The sequence below is a fragment of the Podarcis melisellensis genome, assembly GCF_964234715.1.
Source record: "Podarcis melisellensis genome assembly, chromosome: 5".
NCBI lineage: Eukaryota > Metazoa > Chordata > Lepidosauria > Squamata > Lacertidae > Podarcis > Podarcis melisellensis.
In genome coordinates this window covers 41,613,415-41,636,551 of record NC_138537.1, presented here as the reverse complement: position 1 = coordinate 41,636,551, position 23,137 = coordinate 41,613,415, and the positions used below count along the sequence as shown (strand labels likewise).

General features: G+C 46.1%; 1 protein-coding gene across 1 annotated transcript in view; it reads right to left on the bottom strand.

Moving 5' to 3' along the window:
- HPSE2 (heparanase 2 (inactive)) overlaps window positions 1-21,704 on the bottom strand; it is a 112,285-nt gene extending 90,581 nt beyond the window's left edge. The window contains exons 1-3 of the mRNA XM_081912393.1: window positions 21,012-21,704; window positions 19,952-20,109; window positions 3,948-4,109 (exon numbers count right to left, since the gene is read on the bottom strand). Of these exons, the coding sequence (XP_081768519.1) occupies window positions 3,948-4,109; window positions 19,952-20,109; window positions 21,012-21,616 (925 nt within the window). The 5' untranslated portion in view covers window positions 21,617-21,704. The remainder of the gene's footprint in view (window positions 1-3,947; window positions 4,110-19,951; window positions 20,110-21,011) is intronic.
- Between the last annotated feature and the right edge of the window lie 1,433 nt (window positions 21,705-23,137).

Here is a 23,137-nt window from a genome sequence, read left to right as displayed (position 1 = left end):
TTTCACAGATATCTACCTCTTATCTTTGCTCTTCTGTTTAGCCATATGGCAAGGCAGAGTAGTGAGAAAGGATAACAAAACACATTTTAACTACCGTAGCTTGTTATTTTCCCTGAAATAGCAGGAAGATGCCATTTGTGCAAGAGGTTGAGCTTCATTCTCAGAGGCAGCTGTGTAGTCTACGTTCATCCGGTGGCAAAACAAGACTTGATAAAGAAAGTGGTGATCGCGTGAATGACCTGGGGCTCCTCCAGGCATCCTTTTCATTGTGCATTCATGATTATTTGTGATCATGATGCTATTGGGGTGGCCCCACGTGGCCCCACTTTCAATACTGTTTGCACTTGCGAATGTTTTGGAGAGGTGGTACCGCTTTGCTCCTGGTCAGTGGCTATCCTGTAATTTCCTGCCAAAATCCTGTAACTTTTTATACCACAAGTGTTCTGGTTTATTTTTGTCCCCCTTTTGTTGCACTATAGTCGCTCTGGGCAGCAATAATGTGGTAGCACTGAGGGGAAATCACAGAACATACTAAAGCAGAATAAACCCACCAATAAGGCAATATTTTTGTGTGAAGAAGAACACACCATGCTGGAGGGGCCCCTTGACACTTGGACTGTTTACTCCCCACACCTCACTCCGCCCCAGAAAACCCCTGCCTGATGCATTTTTCTCCTGCAAGTATTTGTCCTCTGATCCTGAAGGAGCAGGTGCAATTGCCCCCTCAGCCAGTCATCTCATCCCATCCCATACACACAACCAAAATGATAGAATCCATCATAGGAAAGAGAAATATTTACATGGCTCTGTCTAGTTATATGTAAATATTATGTTCTACCCACTAAGAACACAGAGCTAAGTTACATTTATGAAATGAGAGATTAAACCTCCTAACAATTATCAGGCTACATCGATTTCACCCAAGGAGGCTGCGTGCAGCCCTGCCACTTGAAAGACGTTTTGCCTCACAGAGGCACCTGGAGCCGAAATCTTCTATCCTCCCAACATAAACACACTTTAAAAGGCCAAGAGACTGCAATAACCGGGTGCCCCCTCGGGCGCTAGGTCCCCAGCAAAAATGCAAGCTATGCCCTAGGCCTCTTTGAAACTGCCGTGCAGACTAGCACAGGAGGGGAAAACCCTCCCTTCTGGGGGAAGTTTGTTTACTGGAGAGTAAGCAAGTTGTCAGGGGAGATTCCAAGAGCTCAAGTGGGAATAAACAGCTGAGGGGATTATGTTACACAAAATGATAAATGGCTTGAAGGGATCCTGCCCAAACATCATGCAGGCACAAGTCTGGGGATCTGTCACAGCTAGGTGTCTTCTCAAGAGACTGGGAAAGCCTCCAGCCCTGGACGCCTCCCGTTTTCTCCCCACAAAGCGTGGGGCGCTGTCATGTTGAAAAGGCTGACATAGATGTTCATGTCACACAAACTCAGCATCCATCCAAAAACCTTGGGAACTAGGGATTCTTTTTAAACCTGGGCCTCGTTTCTGGTGAAAACCTGGGCACTTCTTGGTGGGGCTTTCCGCTGCCACCCACTGGCCAGAGGTGGGAGAACTAGATCCTTCTCTCCTGTCCTCCCACTAGCCAGGCAGGACATTTACGAGTGCCCTGCAGCTCTCCCCACTACCTCACAGCCTGTCAGTCATTCCAGGACCCATTTCATGGATAATTCAAACAACACCCGTAATAGAAACAGCCACTCGGCTCCATCTGGACCATTATCTCTTTTATATTTGCTCTTTAATATTTACTGGGTTCACACAAAGTGCATGTGCTGCTTTGGTTTCAAGGACACCAAATTTAGTAATTGCTGCATCCCTTCTACTAAAGCAAGTGAGGGCAGGGAGAGGGGAAGAAGCTTGAAATCCTTGCACGGCTATTTTGAGGAGTGCTAAAGAGCTACAAAAAACTTGTGTTGCTTGTTAGGGCAGAGGCCCAGGGTGAAAGTCATCAGACAATTTCTGCTAGGCCTGCTAATGCTCCTCTCAACCAAGTACATCTTAGAGGAAGGCAGGAGTAGCTGTTGCTTCTTGAAGAACAGCATCCCAGGGCTACATCTCTCATAAAAACTGCAGCCCCCCCATCAGATTATTATTTTTTTCAAATAAAGGGGAGCTTACTTCACAGGTGGCCAAATGCTCGTCTGAAGGCTGGTTGCACCCAGCAACGTAGCTAGCTACTGGCACCTAGAGATGGGCAAAACTGTCAGTTTTGGTCTCTTGTTTTTCCAGTCTCACGTTTACATCTTGGCATTTACATATCAGCTTACAGTTTTTTAAAAAAAATGTTCTCACAAAAAAGGATCAACATGTTAATGTGAACTTCTCATATGCACAGTTTTGTGTGTAATTTTGCATAACAGACATATTTTTGCAACCAGTTTTCTCTAACACATAAAAATGCAGCATATTAGAGAAAATTGGTTGCAAAACTATGTCTGTTACACAAAAGTGCACACAAAACTGTGCATATGAGAAGCTCACATTTTCACTGACATCCATTTCTAGACATACCTCCCCCTAATGTGCATATTTTAATACACACCATACGAATGGAGAACTTCATTGCAAAATTTGGCAAAGCGAAAATTCCAATGGACAGTTGGTTCATAAGCTCAAGTATTATTTAGGGAAGTAAAAATTAGGTAACTTCTCATTAAGATTTTTCTTCCATCCCTACTAGTAACTTGATCATATTTTAATCAATATGTTTGCGGTAAAAAGCTTGCCTTTAGTTTTTTGTTCATACGGAGAATGTGTTAGTTTGTTCTCTGAATGATATGTCTCTCTTTGGCTTTGAATGTGGAAAGGTCAAATCCGAGTCAAATACCTTTCTGGTCCCCAGATCACTATCTGAAGAATAGAGTGGCCCTTCCAGAGAAGATGACTGTCCCTGGTTTATGCCTAGGATGTGTAATAAGAGATATTTAAATTGAGGCACTCCAGTCCCAGCAGAAACCTAAGATGAGTCAGGAATATGACATATAGAGAGGTGCTGCCAGATTAACAATGATATATCTTCCTACTCACTACCAAGTCCAATTCAGTTTGCTGGTGCCAACTTTTAAAACCCTAAATGGTTTGGACCCAAATACCTGAAGGCAAGCCTCTCCTTGGTGGTTCCCCATTTGTGGAGTGTCCTCCCATTACATACCCAACTGGCACAGACATTGATATCATTTCTGCACCATATTAAAACTTACCTGTTCACTCAGGAATTTTAAATGTTTGTAAGGGAATGGTTGTTTTAGCCTATACTGCCCTTTCATAGTTGCCCCATGTGTATGTATTTTTTATGGGCCTATCTCTTGTTTATGTATAAATTCAGTTGTTTAATGTCATACCCTGCTGCCCTGGTATCAGTTCTGATAAAGGGTAGGCTATATACACATATTTTTAAATAAATAAATACTCATGGAACAGCTATTTTTCACTTCATTTTAAAGGGCATGTGCTAATCATTTTTCTTGTTGTTCTGGCTGCATCAAAACGCTGCTCAAAGCCACAGATCACCTCTTGCTGCTTAAATCAAATCCAGGAGTCTGTCTGTGTCCCAAGAAGCTGTTAAGCAACCCAACCCATTATTGCTGTTACATGAGTCGATCAAACAGAAGAATAAACACACTGTGGGTTTTCCTAGTATTTATTCCCCTTCTCTGACTTCTATCTTATTGGGCACAGATTTTGGTTTATGTGTAACACGGTCAGATTGTCGCTTTCTCTTGCATTCTGAAACTGGCAACATCCAAGTTGCCAGCAAAGTGAGGAGACACACTCTAGATTACATTTTAATTTGTGTAACATTTCCTGCTGACTGTGAGCTGCCATGGCTCAGGGGCCACCTGCTTTCTCTTCTCACCATGAAACAAGCAGCAATTTGTCCTACCAGAGTCTCAGCAATGAGGGCAGATCCTTGGCTCATGATGGCCTTGCAACCTTACCTGTTAGCGTGAGATTGGTGTAAGTGTTGGAAAACTGCTCCTTGAGAAGAACCAGGTGCATCTGAGCTGCCTTTTCCCTCTGTAGCTCCAACATGATGTCTGGGTGCTGGGCAATCTTGCAGCCTTTCTGTTTATCCAAGGCAATATCACTGCGAATGATGTCTGTGGTATAAAAGAACAAAAGGCTCAACAAAAAACTCACAGCTTTCAGTCCTTAGCAAAAGTCTCTACTCTTTAAGTTGAAACCAGACAAACTCGCCTGATGGGCAATGCATTCCCACCTGCCCCTTGCAGGTCTGTGCTTCCTTCCAGTCAATCTTCCTCAGCATCTCATGACTCTGTCAGCTTCAGACCCCTGACGGCCAGCATTTTCATTCACCATTCATGCCTTCTTTCTAATGAGAAGGTTTGCTTGGACCAAGCCTGCACAAGTTCTGAGTCACCAAGCCAAACACAGCAGCACATGGCCATTGACAACCTCATGTTTTTGCACCATGGCAGAACCTCACAACCTCAGTCATACCAACAGGGGCTTAGTCATGTACACATCTCCCAGTGGGATTCATGCTATAGCCAACCAACAGAGTCTTGTTGCTGCTGCTGCTAAACAAAAACCAGAGTAATGTAAGAGTTATGTAAGAGTATAAATGGCTAGAAATCTGACATTTTAAAATACAGAAACTGGTGGAAGAGTATTTCAATTGCCCTGAGATATTTTGATGAAGGGCAGTGTGTGTGTGTGTGTGTGTGTGTGTGAGAGAGAGAGAGAGAGAGAGAGAGAGAGAGATTTGCCAAGGCACTTCAGATACAACTGAAGAATAAGGCTGCCTGCAGCATAAAACTACTGAGAGTTTATTAGCGAATTTGGGCTCAGATGAGATGGGGCATTTAGGTGTTCCATCGGCATAATAATGAAAAGCATGTTAACATGAGATGTACTGTTATAAATGGGTCACTTTGTTATAAATGGGTCATTTTGTTGTTAGCGTGTATACATTTGACTCTGCCTAGAAATGTAAAAGACCTATTGATACCTTTTGCATTTTGGTTCTAGTATTAAAATATTTCCCCCTCTATTCAGGTCTGTGTGTGTCTCTGTGTATCTACCAAGTGAGGAAGTGGGCCTTAGTACCTGAAAGCTTAGGCCATGATAATTTCTTAGGCTGCAGAGTGCCACAGGATTCTGTTGGTTCTGCTGCAGCAGACTAATATGGCTACCTGTCTTGATAACTGGGAAATAGAACAGGATGACCCCTGCAGGACATCACAGGAAAGGTATCAGTGAATAGATGAGCAGCTTCCCATCAGCATGCCAGAGACCTTGCAGGATTAAGTGGAATCACTCAAGAGTGGTCTCACAACTTCCCATTAGGTTATATAGTCATCATGTCACAAACACTTCATGATCAATACTTGTAAAAGACCACAAATTAATGAATAAAAGAGTGCCTGTCAAGCTGCAAGAATTTATGACCAAATGCCAATCAGTGCTGTCTCAGTCCCATGCTCAGAACAGTAGTCACAGACTGGAGGCTATCTGAAGGCAAGGTTTCTATGCGCAGCTAAGGTTTTGTCAACAGCCATATTTTTACATTCTTCCCGGAATAATTAACAGTCGCTGATGAACCTCTCAATGCTACCAGCTAGCCTGCTCAGGAAGAGAATTTAATAGGAGGCAGGGGGCTACCCACCACCAGTAAGTGAGTGAGAGGACCTCCTCCCTGCAGTGATAGATGGCGATTTAAAAACATTCCCTTATTTGGTGCACCATGGTCAGCCCTTTCTTTAAAATTCATAATTTCTGGGCATGCCTTCATAAGGTGACATCAGGCTGCTGAAATAGAGGTGGCCCTGAAACAGCTGTACAAACTTGATTGACTCTGCAGATTAAAATTATGTTTTATGCCAGCCCTCATTCTGCATGCATGAACCCAAAACCAGCACACTTCCCATTATGCATGAAGGACACCACTTTTACACACACACTCCTTATTCATCTGCTCATGAAGTTAAGAGAAGAGAGGGAACAAAAATCATGTGGTCTAGGTGCTAGGCAACTAGCTGAGATATTTTTCTCCCTTCCTCCTTGCCTCACCCAGTATCATTTAATCCTTTAAGTTTCATGTAAATAAACAGATATGACCAGGGCATATAGAACAGCACACATATTCTAGTGTACAGCGGAACCTCATGTTACGTACCATCCTCCTTACAAATGCTTCGGGTTACGAGCTCTACTAACCCGGAAGTAGATGCTCCTGTGGTTGCAAACTTCGCCCAGGGATATGAGTCACACACCAGCGGCGCAGTGGCAGAGGAAGACGCCATTAGCGAAAGCACACCTCATGTTAAGAATGGTTTCAGGTTACAAAAGGACCTCCAGAACGAATTACGGTAAGTACCACTGTATCTATAAATCATGCAAGATAAGTGTGTAGCTGAGCCAGACTGAAGTGTCCACTTCAAGTATCTGATTATGGGTGTCATGAAAGGCCACCAAATTGAGATAGATGAGAGAGAGAGATTAGATATAGATAGATAGATGATAGAGAGAGAGATGATAGATTAGATAGATAGATGATAGATAGATAGATAGATGATAGATAGATAGATAGATAGATAGATGATAGATGAATGATAGATAGATAGATGAATGATAGATAGATAGATAGATAGATAGATAGATAGATAGATAGATAGATAGATAGATAGATAGATGATAGATGGATAGATAACACATTACTACCAGGGATGGGAAGAGACACCTGTGAGAATTTCTGCCTCAGGTGCCAAAATAACTTGTCTAGCTTTTGGTACTCTGCTCATTGACTTATAGAGGGCACCATTTGTTGCTCCATTTCAAGAGGCTGTTCCTGTTCCTTGTTTACCTTCAGCATGCCCAGTAGAAAACCTGTAAAATAGGCTGATTATCATTCCCGTTTCACAAAATTAGGACTCATGAGCACTGTCTAACCCAGTCTTTCTCAACCTTGGGTCCCCAGATGTTGTTGAACTATTAATTCCACTGTCCCTCACCACTTGCCCTGCTAGCTAAGAATGATGGGAGTTGTAGTCCAACAATATCTGGGGACCCAAGGTTGAGAAAGGTGTGCCTAACTTAATTGAGTCCAGTCTATACTTTCTTTTAAAATAAAAGTTATATTCAGTTCTAATGGTGGACCCATTTCAGGGAAGACAATTGGAATGCTGCAGTAACTAAGCATATAACCAGGGAGCCAGGAAATCCTTGGTTCAAATCTCAACTCAGCTCATTTGGTAGCCAAGTTCAGAAGAAGAGTTTGGACTTGATATCTCCCCTTAAGGAATCTCAAAGTGGCCAACTATCTCCTTTGGAGAATGTTAGAACACTTTGAGACTCCTTCGGGTAGTGATAAAGCAGGATATCAAATCCAAACTCTTCTTCTTTCCCTTCCTCCCCCACAACAAACACTCTTTGAGGTGAGTGAGGCTGAGAGACTTCAGAAAAGTATGAGTAACCCAAGGTAACCCAGCAGCTGCATGTGGAGGAGCGGAGACGCAAACCCAGTTCCCCAGATTATGAGACTACCGCTCTTAACCACTAAACCATGCTGGCTCAGACACTACGGGAAGCCACAGTTTCCTATTATGTGAACGAGCTGCAACAAGTCTCAGGGTGGTGCCCCTTACCTTTTCATGCATCAGAGAAGGAGACAGGAAACACCCACTTCTGATTTTAAACTGACCCCAATCTTCCATGATGTTTGAATTCAAGGATCTGTGGTTTGTTTAAGCCAGGGATAGGAACCAGTGGCCCATGGGCTGGAACCAGCCTACAGAGAGCTCTGTAGGTGCCACTACTCAATATACTGGTGGTGGCACCAAGCAAATCAATCAATGCTGATGCTGTCACCACATCCCTTCAGGAGCAATTTTACTTACGTACTTACTTACTTACTTAAAATTCAATTTTCAACCATATAAATACAATGTTCATAAATTCCAAATAATATAAATTTCTAAATTATTTAACTTAATGGTTAATCATTAGTCTGTATACAACAATCTGCTTATGTTACTGAAATTTTCCATATCCATAAATAAACACCAATATGCTGTAAAACTGTATTGTTCCTATAATAGTTTTTTTATTATCAAAATAATCCATCCTGCCAACTCCTCCTAGGTTTTTTCCTGTCTTTAATCCAATAAGTTAACTTTCCTGATTTCCCAACATTTGATATCCCAATTCATTATTGTTGGGGCTTCTCCACCACCCTTACCCCACCCACCCCATTCTGAGCAATTATAATTATGACTGCCAAAAGAGGGAAAAAGTTATTATTTTTATTTATTGGATTTATAGCTCACAATTCCTCCCAAGGAAGGTAAAAGCCAGCTGAGATGGTAGAAGGAAGGAACTAGGAACAAGAAATATAGGGGGGAACAGAATAGGAGGCTGGATAAGGAAAAGGACACAAAAATCCCACCCACTTTGTCTGCTCTCATCCCATCATTTTAACGAGTTAAAACTACCTAACTGTTCTTCCAGGAAACCAGACTCTTAGCTGGTTTCCCCTTTAGCCCAAATGTGTGCATGTTTACTTGGGAATAAGTCTCACTGTTGTCAGTGGGACTTACTCCCACCTAAGTGTACAAGTACTGACAAAGAAGTAGCCCAAGATCTCATATGAAAGATGGGGGTTGGGTTGGTGGGTTGAGCTCTGCCTAGAACTCTTGGACTTGGTTGCAATACAGCTATGGATCACCAGGTCCTTGCTGTGAATGTTGAATCATGACTATGTGCAACCATCCTGTGTGCAGTCCTTGATACAGCAGACTCACAGATGGATGCAGTATGAAGGGAGCACACCCAAGTGGCAGGTGGGTGAGCTGCGGCTGACTGCAGGACACAAAATCCAGAGTTTGGGGGACTGGAAAAGCAAAGTAAAGGACTCCTCATACCGTAGTGCAGAGGCACAATGAGGCCTTCTGTAGGCAGCATGCTCCAGCCACCCTATGTTATCTCGGCATATCAGCCCAGGGTAGGTTAGAAAGCTTCTGCCTTCACAATAAGGCACAGACCAGGGGAGTTTGGAAGTTCTGTCCCATTTCAGGCAGAAGAGTGTGCTCTGCACTCTGGGTTCAAAGCATCCCAAATAATTTCCCAGAGGGAGACCCCCTCTGCAGTGGGAGGAGAAATTCCAGCAGAGATTAGTACATCTCACACCCCATCCATCAGCCTTCTCTAAACTGGTATCAAGGGACAGACAAACATCCAGCCAGTATGAGACAGAGGGAGCGTGTGAGTCCACAGAAAAGGCTTTCCTCTGTGGGTGGAGCCCTGCATTCCTTTGGGATGCCTAAAGACCTGAGTGAATATTTCCCAAGAGCTAGAATCCCCACCACAAAGCAATTGCCCAAAAATTCCATTGAGGGGGGCTTTGTTTAAACTTTTCAGACTAATCCCAAATGAATTTTAAAAGAAACTTTAATTGTACCTTCTGTTCAACAAAAAACAAACAAACCCCAACACGTATGGAAATAAGTGAGGCAGGGCGACACTGGAAAGTGAGACATCCTGTAGGGATCAAACCCACTGTCTCTTGGTCATCAGACAAGAGAGCCAGTAAATGGAAAGCTATAAAGCTTTGAAAATAGCTAGTTTAAAAGGTCATGGTCATTAAAATGGCTTCTGTGATTTCTCTCAGCTCTCTGGCCAAGTTTTTAGAAGTATTCGGTGACTAGGGTGTCTGGGCCTTGGCATAAAATCAGATAAGGTGAGTATTTTACCCCAAGGGGATTTATGCTAACTACCATAATGAAAAGCTGTTAATTGGGTGGAGCCATGGGGGCAGGGATCCGTATTTGTTCTGGTAAATGTGTCTGTTCCTGAGCAGGCTCAAAGGCTCAGAAAGTTGAATTAATCATGCAATGACAAGAAGGTTTTTTGGACCAGACTAAGTCAAATTTATCTCGGTCCTAAAACTATAATCTCTCTACTATACTCACCACTAAATTGCCTTTAAAGCACATACAATGTTGGGCTTCTTCATTATTTAAGGATTTCTTAGTTCAGCCATTTCTTCTGACATGCTAATAGGGCAACTTAAGTTAAACTAAAAATAACCAACATATAAGAAACCAAAGTAGACACAGTTTGCTAATTGCAAAACCAAGAATTATCACAAGCAGTTGATGTGAAAGGCAGCACTTGACCTTCTTTTTACACTACAATTTATTGTGTCTTTCCTCCGTTCTTTTTTGCCTAGCTAGTTGCACTATTCAATTTCTGAAGGTAGCACAAGTTCACTAATGTAAGAACTGTCCAGCAGAAGCTCAACAAACTAGGTACCTATCAGTGCCGGATTTATGTAAAGGCTAAGTAGGCTGAAGCCTAGGGTCTCTAAATCTAGGGGGCCTCGCCAGCCCTCCCGCTCCCCAGTGCAGTCTCCCCTCTCCCAAAATTGTAAACCCAAGACTTCATGCGAGATGCGAGGGCAGTGCAACTCAGGCTTCTAGGTCTAGGGGGCTTCACCAGCTTGCCCGCTCCCCAGTGCCGCAGTCTCCCTTCTCCTAAAATTGTAAACCCAAGAACTTCATGCAAGGACAGGGCAACACAGGCCCAGCAACTATTAGACTCAGGGCTAGCCAATGGGGCCCAATTTGAAGCCAGGGCTAGCCAGTGGGGCCCAATTTGAAGCACAACTTGAATTTTTTTTTGTAGGGCCCCAGTTCACAGCCAAAGTCTGCAAAATCTTATAGATATAAATAAAATCCATCTAGATTGCCCTGGTGCAGGGGCCCCCTCCCCTTAGGAGCAGCCCGTGGGGCCCAATTTGGCTCAATTGCTCCAATTGCCTTAGGGTCAGCACTGATGAGACTGTGCAGGGGTTGGACTGACAAGCCCGGCACCTTCTAGGTCCCTGGTGTCACCATCCAGAGTACAGACTTAAGGACTTGTAATGGAAATAAAGGGGGGCACTTATTGAAAATCAGTTTTGTCACCTCTTCCCCCCCAAACCCCAAGACAATGACCCCAGCCACCTTTTATTCACAGTCATATAAGCACTACACTACAGCATGGTCATAAACTTGTACGTTCAACTGCTGAAATATACACCCAATATGTAGCAATGGAGATTTAAGTTACTGCTTTATGAATGAACACTGTGTTTTATGAATGGACTCTGTATTTTGTGAATTACCTAAGAGCCACCAATAGGGAGCTCTAGAATCTGACAGCTAACCAATTGGGTACTACCAAACAGCGACCCCTGCTGCTGAAAGCAGGTATCCAACAGGGAAAGCTTCAGCTCAGCCTTTGCACTATTGACTGAACACCCCCTGCTGTGCAGATAATGGAGAAAGCTTGTAAATTGTATCCCTTCTGGCATCCTGGCTAACTCTATTACGCTGGTGTAAACCCTGGTGCACCAGAAGCACAGAACAGCAGCAAATAAAATCCACTCATACGTCAGCAACTGATAAGACTTGTCAACCACTTCTTCCAAAGGCTTCCTAAATTATAAAGCTCCAAAATACAGGCCAAAAGAGAGCAGGTCTGGGAAAAGCGAGGCATACAATGGGCATCACCACTGAAAAGACCCTGCTTCATATAACTCCTGTCCTGTCATTTGATAGAGTGCCCACTTGCCCTCCTTATTGACATGGAATGCTCTCTATTGGAGTCTCCAGGTCCAGTACAAAGACCATAAGAAGGGAGAGAAGGGACCTTGAAGTTCCCAACAGCTGTTAATCAAGTAAGCAAGCAAGCAAGCACACAGGTCACCTTTGTCACAGTCAGGACACCTATGTCCTGGCCAGGCCTGCACCCAATCTTGTTTTTGTACATTCTTGTTTGTCCTCAGTAACCAAAATTATATTATCAACATATACACGCAGAAAAGTTGTTTTCCTTCATTTGCAAGGAATCGTACAAAACCAAGTGGCACTAATAAAGAAAAGTTATTAGGCTGCAGAAGTTATTAGGCAACAGAAAGCAAACTAAAAATGCTTTTGCAGTTCATCAAAACTATCTAGCGATATCAAGTTATAGGAAAACTGGTGCTATTAACAGTAATCCTTCTAGTTGGTTAACAGGTTCGGCAACTTCCATGCACTTGATGTGTGATGCTAATTATTTGCCCCCAAGAGTTAAATGATAACTAATCAGAGGCAGCTACAGGAGAGCTATGAGATTCAGGTGAGGGTCAGATACCTTGTCAATCCCAGCAGATATATTAAAGGCCGACACGGCCTGCCCAGCCAATAAATCATAATCAGAATAATCACAACCATCAGTCTGACATTTAACTCCAATGAAGGCCTGGGCAAGCAGCCAAGTCTTTAGCTGGCGCCAAAAGATCAGCATCAGTGACAGTCATATCTCTGTAGGGAGGATGTTCCAAAACCAGGGCACCACCACTGAAAAGTCTCTCCCCCATGTTGCCACCAAACAAGCCTCAGGAACTAGCAGAATGGGCAAGAGATGGTTGTTTGGAGGAAAAGACAAGATTATAAATGGCCACAAAAGCTGGACATTCTTTTTCCTGTGTCTGGATCTCCAGCAGTCTGCACATGCATTCTGGATCTCCAGCACTCTGCACATGCATTCTGTGGTTTGGGCAGTCTCCTCTTATATACCTGCTGGGATTGACAAGGCATCTGACCCTCACCTGAATCTCATAGCTCTCCTGTAATGCCTCTGATTAGTTATCATTTAACTCTTGGGGGGAAATAATTAGCATCACACGTCATGTGCAATCCCTTGGCACAGCATCATATAACCTCCACACAAGCAGATTGGAATGAATGCTCAATAAACAGTTCATCTAGAAGAGCCCTAAGAGCCTTCTGGCACCTTAAACGTGACATTTGTTCATCTACATTGAGCCACAAGGCTTTTTGTTATTTTTACACCTGTTGCCTGAAAATTGGGAAACAAAAGTTAATTCCATAATGGCAGGCAGTGCTCCAAGAAAGCAAGCCAACAAAACTATTCCTACTCAAGAAAAACATGGTACTTGACATAGTTTAACAATGATTGATCTGAAGGTGCAGCAGGATTTGCAATAGTGGTCAGGACAATGCAAAGCATTGTACAGAAGGGAAGGTGTGCATTTCCCCTTCATACATTTTCACTATTATCTGAAGGGAAGCAGAAGGTGTTTCCAGAGCAGCCAGCAACAGACCCATGTTTGCAGAACACAGTCTGTACATTAGGTTAGATGTTGTTGCAAATATGGATCGCCTCATCACATGCATCCATGCCATGGCCAGCCAATTTGTCTTGAGGGTGTTGCAAGGATCTTTGCCTCCCCTCGCCCACAAAAAAGAATGGTTCTCTGTAACACTCTGTGGGAAGAAGGTCCTGTCTGCAATTCCAAGAGCCTGTGCAGGGGAGCCAGTAAGAACACTGGGCCTGTGGGCAGGAAATCCCCCTCACCACACCTTTCTGATTTACACTGATCTCTGATACACACCACATGTGTCCCCTCCCTCCTTCCCCCATTTGCAATGGTTCTGTTCCACATTTAAGTGATGAAAAGTTAAGACCTGTGGTTACAACTTCTATGAGAAACTTCATTTTGAAGGGCTGCTACATTTCAACTTTATTGCCAGGAGGGAAAAATGGAAGAAACAAAAGGCCGCAGTCACTCAACAGCAAAGAAACCTGGGCGAAGACATTTAATAAGTGTAAGTTCCCTACCACAACTTGTTGAAATATTGACCTTTGGGCTGAGTGAACACTTATTTCTGCAAATGTTTAGTGTGAACCAACCACAGCTCTTGGTCAGAGAAGTTTTATGCTACCGATGAGAAGTTTCTCCTTTAGCTTTTAAACTGTAGTGGCCTCAACAAAGCAATTTTGGGTGGGAAGGAGAGAGGGAGCCGGCAGAAGTACGTATATGTGAAGCAGGATGTGGGGGGTGGGGGCACTTTATCCATGCCTGCAAAGAGAATCTCAGGTTAGTATCACCCCTTCTGACTGAGGTATCTGCATCAAAAAGAAGCCATAGGAGGAAAGAAAGGAACTGGGGCTGGAAGCCTCTTGTCCAGGCAGACAAGATCTCTATGAGACATCCTCTCTGTTGCCGACCTACCCGCTGAGGTCTGTCTGGGATTAATTGGCTTCCTCAGTAATGACTTATGGAAAATCTTCAGCTAACAGCCTCCTGGGTCATGCAGCCAAAGAAAGGCTGAAAGGGGTGTGTGTGCACCCACGTGGATCTTGTTACTTTCCTTTGGAATTTAAAGTCTGATTCCTCATTTGTTTTTCTCCAGACCAGAGGTTATCATCTTAATACTGAAGGTGCAGTTCACAAACCAACTCTTGTATAGTCTCTGTTAAAAGGACACTCATCCTAAAAGTCTATGAACTTAAAATGATATACATTTGCATCTCTAAATTTAGATTCTAGTGATGCATTTTTTGGTTTATACTGAGAATCGGCAAGTGTGGATTATGTTGTTCCTTTAAGGCGGTGGTTCTCAAAGGGTGTGACAGGCCACAGTGGAGTTGAAGGGGAGGATGGCAAATGTGGCAGGAAGATTCAGGGACAATCCATATTATATTTGGGGAATGATTCATGTTCTTATGTAGCTGCATTGTTTTATACTTTCTGGATGTCTCATGATCACATTATAAAGTAGAATCATAGAGCTGGAAGAGACCACAAGGGTCACCTTGTCTAACTTCCTGAAATGCAGGAATCTTTTTGCCCAATGTGGGGCTCAATCAGGGGTCCCATCCCTTCTGTAGGTGTTTACTTGGAAGTAAATACCATTATTACTGAATGAAGCTTATTCCCATGTAAGGAAGAGGCTTTAGCTCAGTGGGAAAGGAAAACAGTTAAATTCCCCAGCATCTCCAAACAGGGCTGGGACAGATTCCTGCCTGAAATGATGCAGAGCCACTGCTAATCGTTGTGGGTCTGGGGTGCCCTATGAGGTTCTTGTGGGCACCATGGCATCCTCAGAAACTCACTTGGGCATGCACCAAGGTTTCCCTGCCTCTCCAAGGTTCTAATTTGTGTAATTCTTTTAATTGAGAGTTGGATTGGTTGGTTTTTTGCCTTTTCCTTGTCAGTGTTTGTGGGGCTTAGCTGCTTTTTTTTGTCTGTCTTCTTTGTTGTGGAGCTTGTAGGTGTTATGCCGGGTTTTTGGTCAGGGTTGGGTGTGTTCTAAGCATCTGCAGTTCTTCTTCTGTGAAAGTCATTTTGCAGTGTCTGCAATAGTTGCTTAGATTTTGCAAATGTGCCCCAGAGCTCAAAAAAGGTTGGGGACCAGAAATTATCAGCTAGGTGGACTAATGGTCTGATGTAAACTAAGGTAGCTTCTTACATTTCCTAAGTTTGCATAGGATTGTGGCTTTAAACTGAGTAGTTATAACCTGAATATGTCAATACGTCCCCTAGATACCTCCAATTTTAAATAAACTGTGAGTTCACACCCAGAGATTGTATTTACCCTTCAGTAATTAATCCAGAGTGCTTAGCATGTTGTCTTGTACAGTGAAAGCCAGTGTATCACAGCAATGAAGAGTGTGAGCAAAAATGTCCACACACCAAATCTCAGTACTTATGCAACAGAAGTCTAGACCAGCCTTCCTCAGCCTGGTACCTTTCAGATATTCTGAATTGCAGCTAGCATAATCCCTTATCACTGGATCTGCTGGCTAGCAGTGAGGAAAACAGAGCCCAAAACATCTGGGAAGTTGCAGAATCTTCAACCAGGTCATCTGTCTAGGCAAGAAGAGAGGCTTAAAACCTTTGATGAATAGAAATATTAAAACTAATTACTGTTTTTCAAAAATAAGCAAGAAAGTTAATTCCCAGAGCAATGTATGTAAATAAATATTACAGGCAGATGGACTTTTGAATGTATTTCAAGATAATACTCCTATCCAAATATTACATACTATTAATTTATTGTTAGGGTGATCATTCCGACATTCCTAAGTCAAGAAGGGCACATGGATGGTTTACATCAAAGTCTTCAGCTGCCAGGAATTCCCTTTGATGGGGAGTGGTTCTGATTTAATTGCTTAATTAGCAATTAGTCATTGCAGCTTTCAGCCCTGCTGAAAATAATAAATCCCAAGAAAAATGGCCATTCTACATATATTGCTTAGAAGGAAGAAGTTAAGTTGAAATCAGTATTTAGAAAAGGGACATAACGTTCATATAACTATTTAGGCTTGTGAAATAATAAACTCAACCACTTGGACTTTGCAGTCCAATCCTGTACAACTGTGTTCTTCTTGGGGCTTGTTCCTAAATTACCGTAAGTCTTTACAGGACTGCAGCACTAGAAAAATGTGTGAGGGAGACCTTATGTTACCATTGAGGCACTACTCCAGTGTAGTCTTTTTTGTGGCAGCAAGTCAAACTTTACAAACATTATGGGATTTCAGCTGTTTACAAATGGGGTGGAAAATTTGAGAGCAAGATCCATGGTTAAATGATAATAAGCAAATATACTTTGCTAGAAAAGCTGCTTCTAACAAGCCAAAGGTTAACTGAGAAAACTGGGCATTCATGGAAAACCTTTTCAACCCTATGTGTTTACCAGCATTTATTTCAGCTACAGACATGAAGTCTTGACTCTAAGCAGATGCTAAAGTATTGAGCAAGAAGTTTACTACTGTTAAGAAAATGCCCTGTGTCTTTCCTCACTCCCAAGGATCACCCCTGAAACAGGGAGAAAGAAGTACAGACTGATATTTTTCCCAAATTGTCAGGACGTGGAGCAGAAGCACCCTGAGCTGAGTAAGTGAAGGAGAGAAAATGTGTGCTGTAAAAGGAGGTGTCTAGAGGTGTTCTCCTTCATTTCTGATCCAGTTATAAATTCAGTTCAGCTAACAAAAGGAGCAGGAGCTGCTGTAGTTGTGTGTCTGCTGTATATGGTTTCTGTAAGAATTACTGATCTAATGCGTAGCCCTTAGTATTCATATACAACTTCTAAGTTGGCAGTGGTGGCGGAGGATCTCTCTCTCTCTCTCTCTCTCTCTCTCTCTCTCACACACACACACACACACACACACACACACATATATATATATATATATATACAGCTTGAATTATTGAGTTCAAAAAGTGGCAAAGGAGTGGGTGGGGAAGGAAGCCATGGGCAGGCTCCTGCTAAGAGAAAGACATGGACCCTGTAACATGGAGCCAGGCCTTTCTAGCATCAAACAGGCCCAAACCTGCCCCTTATTGTGTTGCTCACCTTCACCGGAAATACTCAGCTTCACCAGAAATGCTGGCATGCATTCCATTTGCCCAGACTGGTGTGATAGAACTGTTGCAGGTTCTTGAAAACCACCAGGCGTTAAAAACCAAGGATGCATATTCATCATACATTTAAAGCGCATTATCTCCCACAAAGAATCCTGGGAACTTTGTTAAGGATGCTGGGAACCGTTGTTCTGTGTAGGATAAACTAAACTAAAGTTCCCAAGACTCTTTGGGGGAAATAATGTCCTTTAAATGTGGGATACGTGCGCAGTTCAGATTTTCTGCCTTTAAGTACTATAGGTATCACCAAACATAGGGAGGGGAAACAAGCAGCTTAGCCTTGCACCATCTCATTGGCAGAGTCCAACAGCTGCTTGAAGAAAATGCACTTTTTACATACAAATTGTAACTGAATCATACACTAGAAATTAAAATAAGGCTGCAGTCCCCAAGCATGCTTACAGGAAAACTAAACTCCATCAAAATCAACAGGCTCACATCAGAGAAAAGACGTTGATGACAACCTGAATGTATATGAAATATACCATATATTTTTTTAAAAGAAATATAGCATGTGGGACAAAGCTCTCCCCATCCCAAAATGCACTTTGCCCCTTCCACACTCTCCCCAATATTTTTGTGCTCTCTACTCCTTTGTGCGGGTGCCACCAAGGTAAAGTACCCTGGAATCTCCAAGATAAAAATGAAGGATGAGGGAATATCGTAATCTCAGCCAGAGGATAAAGGTGGGAGAAGTCAGTGCACAAATCACAGCACCAACTATACCATGGATGGCAGGGAAGGATCAGGCAAGGAAGCATCTCCATCTACCCTTGTTTCCTTGGGTTACTGTGTCCTACACTATTCTATGTCTCTCTCAACAAGCTGACTAATCCATTGAAATTGCCTGTGTTCCTGGGGAAAGATGCACTGTTTACTTCTTTGTATGTTATATCTCTTAAACTCAAAGTGTTTTGTCAAATATTCATCCAGCCACAATTCCACAGTAGAAGAAAAGTTAAATATACAATTAATTATGAAATGGTCTAAATATACGGTAAATAAATCCTTGTGGAGAGTTTGCCTCACCCCGTCCGAGGGGTAGATTTTGGAGGGTTGTGAATTCTGGTAGATTTTGAGACACCATACACTTTGTACGACCGACCTTTGTTGCATGATAACCATGAGGTTTTTGTTTAGATTATTGCTTTCCATTTTTTATCTTGATATTTGCATATTCTGGATTTCTGCCTAAATCACACACTCACAAAGTGTAATTTGTACTTCCATGTACTTTGCTTTTAGTTTTGCCCACCAGTTGTGCCTGGTGTAACAACTGGCAGTAAGCAGAGGACAGGCAAACGGCATAATTGATAGCAACCACTTTAGGCTGCAATCCTAGTCCCACTTATCTGAGAGTAAGCACCACGGAACCAAGTGGAACTTCTGGGTAAATATAGATAGGAGTCCACTGTTAAAAGTGAATTAAGCCGGTTCATGGGTAAAGATGATTTCATTGGCCATGCTAGCATAAAAACCAAATGTTCCTATTTATAGGCAATGTATCTTCAATTACCAGGTACTGTAAACAAGAGGGGGTGGTTTTCTCCTCCCTGCCTTGCAACTGACTGCCTACTGCTGTGGAGAGTGTGGGGATTAGCTGGGTGTCTGGTCTGATTCAGCAAAGCTACTCCTGCATTCTTACAGGTGGAATCTTCTCCTCTGCCTTTCCCCCTAGTCTTCAGCTTTTTCAGACCCTCAGCTCATCTTTTACCCAAACATGAATTTGGTGACCCTTAAAAAACACACACCCAAAAAACCACATATTTACCAAAAATCAGGATGCAACCTAATGTGGGTCCTGAACCACCAGTTGAATACCAAATTGCTCTTCTCACACATGGACCTATAGGGTGACATTCAACTAACCTTTACACAGAGTAGACCCATTAACATTAACACACCTACATTAGTCATGTGTTAATTGATGTCCATCAATTTCAAGGAGTCTATTATGAGTAAAGCTTAGTGAAATACAACCTGTGGACACAGTTTAGCAACCACTTTTAGCTCTCTTGCAAAATACACACAGAGCAAAAGGGTTAATGATGTCTGCCTGGCATAAGCCCTCCCAATGCACCATCAGAAAAGCCAGGCTGTGTCATGCAACCATCCCAGCATATATGCCTTGATGTCCTCAACACTCTCTGGAGCCACACTCCAAACATGCTGGCACAGAAGCAGGTGCACATCTGCAAGGAGGGTATTGTTTGGGTCTGGGGTAGCAGCCCATCACCACCTGAACTGTTTCTTGCATAAGATACCAGGGACCAAATTATCTGACCCTCCCTGCCGCCCTGCTTGGGAGCCTTAGGCATCTTTACCATCCTGCCAAGCAGCACAGGAGGGCTTTTAATCACAAGTCAGGTGTAAATGTGTGAGTTGTTTTAAAGTCACCTGCATGGGCTCAGCCACTGCTGGCAGCAAAAAGACCCTAATAAGCAGAGAGCTTACTTTGGCCCCAGTTCACTAGGGGCCATCTCCTTATCGTTATCACTAGCTCGCCGTGATAAGCCTCCTTTCCCCCATAAGAAGAGCCTGCCTCTCCTCCCCATCGCCCAATCACTGATAATGGAAGGGTTTGCCGGGGTCTGCAGAGTGAGCATCCTTCCTCCGTCTCTGGGATCGCATCCCCCCATGTCCGTCCCGTCCAGGGAATAGCGGGATCGCCGCCTCGCCCCTCTTTCCCCGCCGCGGCCCCTGCCTGCGCTTCCGCAGCCTCACCGTCCTCGTAGTTCTTGAGGTAGTAGTCGGGTCCGGGTCCGCCTCGGCTCTTGGCCGGGTTCTTCACGTTCTGGAACTGCAAGAAGTCGGTCCTCTTGCCGGCGAAGCGGAGGAAGGCGGGCGCCAGGCCACGGGCCAGGGTCACCAGACGCCGGGAGCTGCGCGGACAAGGAGCTGCGTGAGAGAGGACGGATCCTGCGCAGCCCAGGGCCCGACCGGAGAGGCAAGGCGCGCTCGGAGCGCCGCCATCGCGCCTCCCCCGGTGCACACCGAGGGCGCCGCTAGCCCGTCAGGCCGTCAAAGGCCCGAAGGGAAAGAGGAGGCTGCCCAGAGAAGCAAAGAAGGGCTGCGCTCCCGCACCGGCTGCCGTCGCCAAGGGGCCGGAAAGCCACCCTTCGCCCCACGGAAGACCGCCCAGAGGGACGACGGGGCATCTTCTCCAGCCCTCCGGAGGCAGCCGGGAGAGATGCGGCTGAGAAAGGATACCTGGAGCTTGCGCTCTCCCGGCGGGCAGCGACGAGACCCTGGGACGCCCCTCTCCCTTTCCCCGCGGACCGGCTGGAGGGCAAGCCCGCCCCGTCTTGGGCATCGGCGCGGGCTCTGGAGGGATTCCTTCGGACTCTTTCCCATCAGGGCCCCGTTAATCGCGTAGGGGAGCGGTTCTCCTGATTAAAGAAGCCCTGGAGTGACCGCCCCCTGGGACATCGACGGTTATCAGCTTCAGATTCGCCCTTTCGGGGCTGAAACCCGCTCCAGAACCGGGCGAGGGCGGTGGGGCTAAGGCAAGCGGCAGCATTTTTCTCCCCCCCCCCTCCAGCCAGCCTTTTCGAGATGCTTTCTCCATTGCAAACATGTGCATCTTAATAGGAACCATGGCCCGGCCTCCTCCTCGCGTCCCAGCCGCGGCTCGGCGAGGCCGTGGAGGGGGGACGCGCGGAGCGCAAAGGGCGCGCTGGGGTAGCGCGCGGCAGGGCGGAGGGGGGCGCCGAGGCGGGCTGGCAGGAGGGGAGCGAGCCCGCGGGGTGGGGAAGGCCGGGGAGCCGCTGCCGCCCCTCCTTACCTGAGGAAGTCCAGCCAGCCGTCGTGGAGGATGGAGGGATCCAGCTGCAGCGAGAGGAAGTTCTCGCTGGTGACGCGGAGGGGGCTCCTGGCGCTCACGTCCAGGAGGATGAGCGTCCGGCCCGGGGCGCCCTGCGGGCCAGTCCCGGCGGGAAGGCGCCTCACCCCGGCCTGCGAGGGGAGCGAGAGGTGAGCCAGCAGCGCTAGTCCAGGGGCCAAGAGGGCCAGGAAGCCGGGAGGGCCAGCGCTGGGGCAGGGCATGCTGGGCCGAGGCCGAGGGGGGCTCCCCGAATTAAGTCCCGCGCCGGGCACAGCCAGTCGCGGGCGGCTAATTGTCCGGAGTGCAAAGCGTGGGGGCGAAGCTGCCTTTTTCCCCCTGCCCCCCAATGTTTTGGTGCTGGTGGGAGAGGGGAGCTCACGCCCCTGACCAGCCTTCCCCGGGGCCGGTGCCAAGACGCCTTGTTCGCCAGCGCCGCCCCTGGAAGAGCCGCCGCCTGCGGACATTTTCGCTCTCGCAAAGGTAAAGGGGAGTCGCTCCGGGGTTAACCCTCTCGGCACGGGTTCCCCGAGGGGCCAGGCCGGCTCCCGGAGGGGGCCTGCGCGCATCCGGAGGGAGGGGGAAGGGGGAGATGGGGAGGGGATTGGCCTCCCCCCCCCCACTCCGCGCGCGCACCGGGCTTCCTTCTCTCCAACTGCCGGGTAGGAGGCCTCCCGTCGCCGCTGCTAACAGTCTTGCTACAAAAAGGTGGCTTGGCAAGAGCAGCCCCAACCGGAGGCGAATAACGGGAACCCCCTGACCGTCGTTGCCTCGTCTCTCCCCAGCCCCGACGCGGAAACCTCGCGCAAGAGTAGCCCGAGAGATGGGTAGGTAAGCAAGGGTCTGTCTCTCTGTTCACGCGTTCTTTTCCGCCGGCCTTTGGCTCTGGACAGTAAAAAACCTGGGGGCTGGAGGGGAGCAGGGGTGCCCTGCAGCTCCACCAACATCCCACCCTACCCCACTGCCAGCCTCTGCCTTCGGTGCTGAGACTGGCGAGGACGAAAGGAGGAAGTCCCGGCGCTCCCGGGAGGAGAGAAAGGGGAAAGAATCCGAGCCCGGACGCAGCGCGGGTGAGTCGTTCCCGGGAGGATGGTTTTCATCTATGGGTAACGCGGCATCTCCCCGACAGGAGAGGAGATCTCGCTCCCTTCTGCTACGTTTTCGGTGGAGGGGCCTTACCCCGGCCAAGGGAATCTCCCCCACCCACCCCGCAACGGACCGGGGATCCTGTGACCCTCCACATGTTGTAGGTCTCCAACTCCCGCCGCTCCTTACCGCTAGACACGCTGGCCGGGGCTAATGGGCGAGGGACTGTGGGAGAGAGACAGGTTCTCCATCCGTTTGCTTAGGGATGAGCCAGAGGGCAGGCGGGAGGCGCTTCCCTTTGAATCCGAGGTTTTTTGTTTTGTTTTGTTTTTGCATTTGCGGGGTGGGGGCCTAAGAGAGAGGGGGTGTCACAGGGCCATTTATTAATCCAGCTGAAACCCCTATTTGACTGAAGGGTCTTTCTCTCCCCTCAAACTACGCGCGGCGTCTTCACTTGGGCTGTTTTCGCGCCCTGTTTCTGCGTGAAAGCCCCCAGTTCAACGCCGCGGAAGTGACTTGCGAGTAAACGTGCCCGAGGTTGCAGGACTGCGATCTCGTGCTTCGCGCTGCGGTGGAAACCGAGTCCAGAAAGGGCGACTTTACTGCCAAAGAAATGCATATTGCTCGAGCATTTGGCCAAGAGCTGATCCCGGTCGCCCGGGACCGCGCGCCACAGGATTTGTCCCGGCTTGGAACTGCTTAGTCCCAGAGTGCGGGAATATATATTTTAAGCAGAGTAACCCATTTAAGCAATGCAATCCTTCTTTATGTCTGAGTCTCGCTCCTTCCCTGGAAAGGAAAACCCGGGTAAAACAAAAGGGATGCAGAACACAAACACACACAGCCCATCCACCCTCCAACTCTTCAGTTGTCTTAGTGGGAGTGCAAAAGGCCAGGTCGGTTTGGCAAGGAGACCGGCTCGAATTATTGCCTCACGGGAGTTGCTGTTTCTCGGTGAAGTCCGTCACATTTCTTCTGTAGTCAGCCTTGCGGACCTCGATAGA